This window comes from Micropterus dolomieu, linkage group LG14 (assembly GCF_021292245.1).
Source record: "Micropterus dolomieu isolate WLL.071019.BEF.003 ecotype Adirondacks linkage group LG14, ASM2129224v1, whole genome shotgun sequence".
Classification (NCBI taxonomy): domain Eukaryota; kingdom Metazoa; phylum Chordata; class Actinopteri; order Centrarchiformes; family Centrarchidae; genus Micropterus; species Micropterus dolomieu.
The window spans coordinates 27,760,052-27,768,794 of record NC_060163.1 but is presented as its reverse complement, the minus strand read 5'-3'; the positions used below and the strand labels follow the sequence as shown (position 1 = coordinate 27,768,794).

Genomic DNA, 8,743 nt, shown 5'->3' with positions numbered 1-8,743 from the left:
ATTGATCTGGTATCGATGTTGTATTTATGTAGAATATATGTAGTATTGACGTAGCATTGATGTAGAATTGATCTGGTATCGATGTTGTATTTATGTAGAATTTATGTAGTATTGACTTGTTTTGATGTAGTATTGATCAGTATTGATGTAGAATATATGTAGTATTGATCTGGTATCAATGTTGTATTTATGTAGAATATATGTAGTATTGACGTAGCATTGATGTAGAATTGATCTGGTATCGATGTTGTATTTATGTAGAATATATGTAGTATTGACGTAGCATTGATGTAGAATTGATCTGGTATCGATGTTGTATTTATGTAGAATATATGTAGTATTGACGTAGTATTGATGTAGAATATATGTAGTATTGATCTGGTATCGATGTTGTATTTATGTAGAATTTATGTAGTATTGACTTGTTTTGATGTAGTATTGATCAGTATTGATGTAGAATATATGTAGTATTGATCTGGTATCGATGTTGTATTTATGTAGAATTTATGTAGTATTGACTTGTTTTGATGTAGTATTGATCAGTATTGATGTAGAATATATGTAGTATTGATCTGGTATCGATGTTGTATTTATGTAGAATTTATGTAGTATTGACTTGTTTTGATGTAGTATTGATCAGTATTGATGTAGAATATATGTAGTATTGATCTGGTATCGATGTTGTATTTATGTAGAATATATGTAGTATTGACGTAGTATTTATCTAGTATTGATGTAGTATTGATCTGGTATCGATGTTGTATTTATGTAGAATAAATGTAGTATTGACGTAGCATTGATGTAGAATTGATCTGGTATCGATGTTGTATTTATGTAGAATATATGTAGTATTGACGTAGCATTGATGTAGAATTGATCTGGTATCGATGTTGTATTTATGTAGAATTTATGTAGTATTGACTTGTTTTGATGTAGTATTGATCAGTATTGATGTAGAATATATGTAGTATTGATCTGGTATCGATGTTGTATTTATGTAGAATATATGTAGTATTGATCTGGTATCGATGTTGTATTTATGTAGAATATATGTAGTATTGATGTAGAATTGATCTAGTATCGATGTTGTATTTATGTAGAATATATGTAGTATTGACGTAGCATTGATGTAGTATTGATCAGTATTGATGTAGAATATATGTAGTATTGATCTGGTATCGATGTTGTATTTATGTAGAATATATGTAGTATTGACGTAGCATTGATGTAGAATTGATCTGGTATCGATGTTGTATTTATGTAGAATATATGTAGTATTGACGTAGTATTGATGTAGAATATATGTAGTATTGATCTGGTATCGATGTTGTATTTATGTAGAATATATGTAGTATTGACGTAGTATTGATGTAGTATTGATCTGGTATCGATGTTGTATTTATGTAGAATATATGTAGTATTGATCTAGTATTGATCTAGTATTGATGTAGTATTGACGTAGTATTGATGTAGAATTGATCGTGTCTGATTTACCTGTTGAAGTACTCGGCGATCCCCGGTCTCCTGGACTGCAGCTCAGACTCTGGACCTCCGTTGTCCCGCACCATCTGAACCGGAGCGCCCTGCCTACGAGCGCACTCGAATGTGTTCCTGGTGCAAGCGGTGGCGGCAACTGGGTTCAGCTCACCTGGCGGTGGCAGGTCCGTGATGAAGGTATCATCATCAGAGCCGACTTCTGGTAGGTCAGAGGTCACATCTGCCTCCAGTGTGTCTGACTCAGAGTCTGAGGGGGGGCTCACAAGGTTTATGTCTACCTGGGCACCATCTGAAGAGGCGGGCTCATCCGGGTAGCGGTAGATGTCTTGGGTAGCCCCGCCCCCACACCGATCATCCCCATCCAGTCTGTGACAGTGGTTAACCTCTGGACTGATCTGGTCTGTTTGGGTGACATCATCTCTCAGACTCAGACTCTGACCTCGGGCGATGACATCAGCAGAGGAGGAGGGGTGGTGATGATGATGATGTTGACATGGTGAGGAGTCGTTGCTGACAGTCACCGGTGAAGAGGACGCATCATCGCTTCCTTCCATCTCAGCGTGAAGCTACACAGAGCAAACATACGCATCTTACTTTGAAAGGCTCGTGGTCATTACATCACAGAACATCAAGCGTCTTATTGTGAAGGGCTCGTGGTCATTACTTCACAGAACATCAAGCATCTTATTTTGAAGGGCTCGTGGTCATTACATCACAGAACATCAAGCGTCTTATTTTGAAGGGCTCGTGGTCATTACATCACAGAACATCAAGCGTCTTATTTTGAAGGGCTCATGGTCATTACATCACAGAACACCATGCGTCTTACTTTGAAGGGCTCGTGGTTTTAATTAGTTGAGCATTCGTCCGAGGTGTCCGCAGCTGTCTGTGTGTGCGTCTGCTTCAGAGAATATTCGAGCCTTAAATTTGCCGGAGCTCATTTAATTCATGCTTAATAATAATAATGCATTACCTTTCAATAGCGCTTTATCACAGACACACAAAGCACTTCAGAGTCGGGGGGGACTCTGTGTCTCTGGGGAATTTGTGTCCCCCCTGGGTGATGCACAGCAGCCATTTTTGAACATGCTCACCACACATCAGCTTGAGGCGGAGAAGGAGGGAAACATTGAGCCAGTTACCCTGGGATCTTATTATTAGGGCCTGAGGGAAGACCGCCCCCTACTGGCCCACCAACACCTTTTCCAGCAGCAACTTAGTTTTCCCAGGAGGTACTGGCCAAGCCCAAACCTGCTTAGCTTCAGTCACTCAGCAGAAGCAGGCCACACGTTGGTGTGGCTGCTGGCTGCTGTTCTGTTCGTTAAAATTCTCTTTACGTGATTGGTCAGCTGGGTAGCCTCGCAATGCCTCCGAGCCGACAGGAAGTGCCCGTGCTTTGAAGTAACTTTTACTAGCAGCCAAAACGGCGGCTGTAACACGGTGGATCAATATATTTGACCGTCACAAACCGAGCGAAATGACTCGCTATCAGAATGTGATCCACTCTGTCGGTAACATTTGAAAAGGCTACTGTTGAGTTTTAAAAAGTTACAACAAACTTAATGTATTCCAGTGTTTCAGTGTTTTTCTTCAAATGTAAAACTGCAGGATTTTAGGCCAGGCAATTGCATTAGAATGTTGATTAAACCATTGTTTGTATCCTCTTTGTAATGTGAAGAAAACTGACACCTCTTTGTTTAGTGCCAGAAGGACTGTTTTGTTTTGACTGTTTCATTGACACTTAAGATAGGGTGTCAACCATTTTGGAGACAAGCCCAGTTGTTCTCTATGATTAGTTTAGAGCAAAAGACTGTTTATTCCTGTAGATTGAAGGGGGGTTTCACGTCTGGGATCGGTGCTCTTTTGTTCGACCAAAAGGTAGAACACTAAGGTACACCCTTCCCAATTGGGTGACAAAGAAGTTAACCAAACGACCAATGGCTATGGACCTAAGCCATTTGGAGGAAAATGGACCCGCCCACATACCTGGAGGATATTAACAATTTATTTTGTGAGAATCAGGACTGTAAGCTGTGGATCTGGGAGGAGAAGCAGCTTTTCAGTCCACTGCTGGAGGCGGCTTTAGCTCAGTCTGTTCGGACTTGACTGAAAGCTGTAAATCTGAACGGAGGACCAACTTTTCAGTCCACTGCAGTGTTATTTGTTTGTTCTGTAATGCCATCTCTTTATTCACTAATTTTTGTAATTAAATCTTTTTGTTAATTTTCATTGGACTGAGCCTCTCCTTTCTCAAAATCTGAAAAAACGCAACACTACACCAGCAGCACGTTTACAACTTTACCCCTATTCATGTTAGCGGAGCGCTAAACGGGAAATTAACCTGCTCGGCCGGCAAAAGTCAACACAGTGGACGCTGTAGCGCTACTGCCAACTAGTGTTTGGGGGTGTAATTGCAGATTGACGGACACATGGACACACAAGTATAAATGCCTGGCTACATGCGTAGCCTACGGCGTAGCTACGCACGTAGACCCTACGCAGGAGTATAAATCAAGCTTAACGGTTTGTTGCGGGTCTCTGCAGCGTTTCCTGCCTTGCTTAGCGGAGCTCAGGTGGTTCTGGTTTAATAATACAGTTATTAATAACAATTTATTAATAAACTTAATTACTGAGATAAACTTTATAAATAAATGTTTAATAAAAAGCATTATTAATAACAATGTAATAATAAACCGTATTAATAATAATTTAATAACTTGAAGTTTTATTAATAATATTAATTTAAAAATACACTTTATTGGTACAAAACTGCAGCTTAAAGTGCTTCACAACAAACGAAATGACCGTATCCACCTTCAACATGTACATAATGAGAATAATAGTTTACTCTTGCATCCTTTGCACTCTGCTCACTGCACTATTTGTCAATGTGTCTATATTGTTTTGTTCATAGTGTGTATATTAGTGTTGTCTATTCTGTAGTTTGTGTCTGATTTTATTTTATTATTGTGTTATTGTATTTTTGTACGAGTAAGCACATCATGAGCAATGTACAATCCTGAGTCAAATTCCTTGTATGTGAACACATACCTGGCAATAAAGCGGATTCTGATGACCGAGTCACCGCTTATTAACTTCCAGGTGACCTTTTATTTTGAAGGGAGCCCCGCTGGTTTTAAAGGTCTTATTTTGAAGGTCTGGTTGCCGGTAACAGTCGGTAACTTGTCTCACCTCTCCGGATCTTCTCTCAGCGGTGCACGGCAGAAACAAACCCGGCCGCGGCGCCTCCTCCTCGGTGAACGGACGGCGGAGTCCTCCGGAGCATCACACCGGGACACAGAGCCGTCAGGCCGGCAGAGTGACGGCCGCTGCGGCGGCTCTCACCGGCGCTGACAGGTGAGCTCGGGGCGGAGAGGCGCCATGTTCAGACGTCCGGTGACGTACAGAGGGCTACGTCAGCCTGACGTCAGATGGATTAGACTTTCCTAAAGGTCAAGAGGCCGTTTTATTCCGTCTGTTGTTGCCTTCAGTAAGTTATGGTGTCAGTCGTTTGTAACCCGGTGAGGACAGCCAAGAGACACCTGACGATGCACGTGGCTCCAGGAGAACTAATGACAAAATATTTTCACAGTATTTTGAGGAAATATTCGATGCTGAAATATGAGTGGGGGGGGGGGGTCATTTCCTGCCTTCTGTTGAAAATGTTTTTATTTATATTCAGTTCAGTTTTATTCATATAGCGCCACAACAACAGTTATCTCAGAGCACTTTTCATAAAGAGCAGGTCTACACCGTACTCTATGATGAATCACAGATGAAGGGAAACACAAAAGCTAAAAATATAACTGAATACAACTCGGTGTGGCCCTGTGATGGACTGGCGACCTGTCCAGGGTGTAGGTTGGCGATGGATGGATGGATAATTGGGTGTTCAGCAGCTATAGCAACTTTCTTCTGTGTTAAATTGTATTGCAGGTTTTCTTACTGTGCAAAGTAAACTTTCTCAGAGCGCTCTGACTCCGCCCACAGAGCTCAGCAGGCAGGTGAGATGAGGAACAGGTGAGCGTCAGGTAGAGCGCAGAGGACCGGCCCACTTCAAGCACGTTTCCAATTCATCTAACTGTTTAACGAACCAAATGTTTCACCGACACTGAATCCATCTGAAATATTTTGCTTTGGTAATTTTTACTAAAACGCATCTGCTCAAATATAAAATGTAAAATAACTTCAGTAAAAACACATTATGATGTCATTATGTTAGACAGGTTGTGATTGGATCACAAGATCAACATCACACACTGAAGAGTCATGTGACCAGTTGTTCAGGTTTATTATTTTACACATGAAAAATATCTTCTATTAAATTATAAAAAGCAGCCACGTGCCTGTTTGCACGTTTACAGACACTCTGAGCAACATAAACGTAACTTAAATTCACGGTTTCAACCAATCATAATGCAGTACTGTAGTGGGCGGGGCTTACATCAGGTGACTTAATTTCTTCCATATTAAATGATTGAAACGTCCAATCAGAAAGCTTCAGACCCTGTTACCGGGCGGGTTTTAGAGATTTAAACGTGACCAGGTCCTGCAGTTATGGTACAGTCGTCCCCATGGCAACCGCCACTGAGGCTCATGGGTACTGTAGTGTTTAAAAGGACAGATGATCTGTTCAAAGGAAGGGCCCCGCCCACTAAGCATTACCTCAGGAGGTAATAGTACCTGAACCAGAGGCCCCGCCCACCTCAACACGTCGCAGCCCTGATTGCTTAACGGCCCCACTTCCTGTTCAACAAACTGAACATTTTATTTTGTAAAATCCAACATGGCTCCCGGCTGCGCCTTCACGCGTAGCCGCACTTGTGCAGCTTCAGGTTGCGCTGGTCCGAGTATCGCTTCCCGCACTTGTCGCAGATGTACTGCTTGCCGCCGGCGTGCACGTGCCTCTTATGCGTCCTCAGGTGGCTGCCCTGGCTGAAGGTCTTGCCGCAGATGTCGCAGGTGTATGGCTTCTCGCCGGTGTGGACGCGCAGGTGCAGCTTCAGGCTGTTGGCGTTGTTGAACTTCTTGTCGCAGGAGCCGCAGGCGAACGGGCGCTCCTTGGAGTGCGTGCGGCCGTGTGAGATCAGGCTGCTCTGCTGGCTGAACGTCTTGCCGCACTCCTGGCAGCTGAACGGACGCTCGCCGGTGTGGGTCCTCCGGTGGATCTTCAGGTTGACCGACTGGCGGAAGCTCTTCCCGCAGAGGTCGCAGCTGAACGGCCGCACGCCGCTGTGGATCCTCTGGTGGTTCTTGAGGTTGACGGCGTGGCGGAAGGTTTTAGGGCACTGCTCACATTTTAAGGGTTTCTGTCCGGTGTGGATGAGCTCGTGTGTTTTCAGCGTGACGCCGCGGGTGAAGCCTTTCCCACACACGCCGCAGACGAAGATCTTCTTGCCGGTGTGCGTGTGCGCGTGGCGGTGCAGGTTCTGCAGCACGTTGAAGCGGCGGCCGCACACCTCGCAGGCGTAGGGCTTCTCTCCAGTGTGGATGACGGCGTGCGTCTTGAGCTGCGTCTGCTTGGAGAAACACTTGCCGCACTGCGGACACTCGTACGGCCGCTCGCCGGTGTGCGTCCGCATGTGGCTGCGCAGACTCTGCCTCTGACGGAACGCCCGGCCGCAGTCGCTGCAGCAGAACGGCTTCTCGCCCGTGTGGATGCGGTAATGAGACTTCAGGTTGCTCTGGGACGTGAAGGATTTACCGCACGCCGTGCACATGAAGTATTTCCACGCCACGCTCTGCAGAAGAAACTCCGCGCTGGACACCTTCTGCTGGAGGTCAGAGGTCACCGGCTCCACGGCTTCAAGTCGAGCTCCTGGAAGAAACACAGAACAAGTCAGACGCTCGCGTGCAGATAAATCTGCCTGAAATCTGTGCCGTCAGCCAGGTGGGACTACTTCCTGTTTTCAAAAAGAAATGTAACGATGAAATAAAACAAAATTCAATTAAATTTTATTTATATAGCGCCAAATCACAACAACAGTTATCTCACAGCGCTTTTCATAAAGAGCAGGTCTAGACCGAACTCTGTGATGTTATTTACAGAAGCCCAACAGTTCCCACCAAGAGCAGCACTAGGAGACAGAGGCAAGGAAAAACTTCCTTTAAGAGGCAGAAACCTCGAGCAGAACCATGACTCAGGGTGGGCGGCCATCTGCCTCCACCTGTTAGGGTGAAGGAGAGAGAGAGAGAGAAAGAGAGAGAGGGAGAGAGAGAGAGAGAGGGCGAGAGAGAGAGAGAGAGGGCGAGAGAGAGAGAGAGGGCAGCCTACACAATATCCACACAGAGGTACAGACAGTAAAGGTGATGTTGCTATAGACTAAATGAAAAATGGTACAGATATTTATAGTAGTGTTAATGATAATAATAACAATAATAATAGGACTAGTAACAATAGTTGTTGCAGCAGAGGGTGTCGAGCAGGAACAGCAGGTGACCCGCAACCACAGATCCAGACTCCACAGCTCCAGAGCCAGAAAACCTGCAGGAAGTGTGCACTGAGCTCCTCTCTCCTCTACTTCGTCGAGGGTGTGGTTAAAACAGTGAGTCGGTTCATGAACACTCTGAGAGAAGCCAGTGGAATCTAACCGAGATAAACGCAGTACTGAAGCTGTCATTCTCAACGTCCACGTGAATATTAAAATCCCCTACAATAATAACTTTGTCCGTTTTAACGACTAAAGTTGACAAAAACTCTGCAAATTCAGATAAGAATTCAGAATACGGACCAGGTGCTCGGTACACTATAACGAAGAGAATTGGTTGCAGTGATTTCCAACTTGCGAAAGACTAAGAACAAGACTTTCAAATGAGTTATAGTTTAGTTTAGGTTTAGAGCTGATTAGTAGGCTAGAGTCGAAGATAGCTGCAACTCCACCTCCTCGGCCTGTGCCTCGAGGAATGTGAGTATTAATATGACTGGGAGGGGTGGATTCATTTAGGCTAACATATTCTCCATCACCCAGCCAGGTTTCAGTAAGACAAAATAAATCAATATCATAATCTGATATTAGTTCATTTACTAGTACACCTTTAGAAGAGAGAGATCTGATGTTTAAGAGTCCACATTTAACTCTCCTATTCGTTTGCACTATTGCTCTTGTGGTTTTAATTTTTATGAGGTTTTTATGCACAGCTCCTCTTCTGTTTACCTTTTTAAATAATTTCAATGGTCGGGGGGCAGACACCGTCACTATAGGATTTTCACTAAGTAACTCCTGAAATGGAGGAGCAGAGAAGTGTG

General features: G+C 43.9%; 2 protein-coding genes across 4 annotated transcripts in view; both read right to left on the bottom strand.

Moving 5' to 3' along the window:
• LOC123983422 (TBC1 domain family member 12-like) overlaps window positions 1-5,050 on the bottom strand; it is an 18,648-nt gene extending 13,598 nt beyond the window's left edge. The window contains exons 1-2 of one of the 3 annotated variants that reach the window (XM_046069675.1): window positions 4,549-5,050; window positions 1,495-2,063 (exon numbers count right to left, since the gene is read on the bottom strand). In XM_046069675.1, coding sequence (XP_045925631.1) covers window positions 1,495-2,051 — 557 coding nt within the window. In that variant the 5' untranslated portion in view covers window positions 2,052-2,063; window positions 4,549-5,050. The remainder of the gene's footprint in view (window positions 1-1,494; window positions 2,064-4,548) is intronic. The other 2 variants (XM_046069673.1, XM_046069674.1) reach the window with 2 other exon arrangements.
• A 721-nt stretch (window positions 5,051-5,771) lies between these two features.
• The window catches only part of si:ch211-207i20.2 (uncharacterized protein LOC568537 homolog), a 6,631-nt gene continuing 3,659 nt past the window's right edge, over window positions 5,772-8,743 (bottom strand). The window contains exon 5 of the mRNA XM_046068108.1: window positions 5,772-7,315. Coding sequence (XP_045924064.1) covers window positions 6,303-7,315 — 1,013 coding nt within the window. The 3' untranslated portion in view covers window positions 5,772-6,302. The remainder of the gene's footprint in view (window positions 7,316-8,743) is intronic.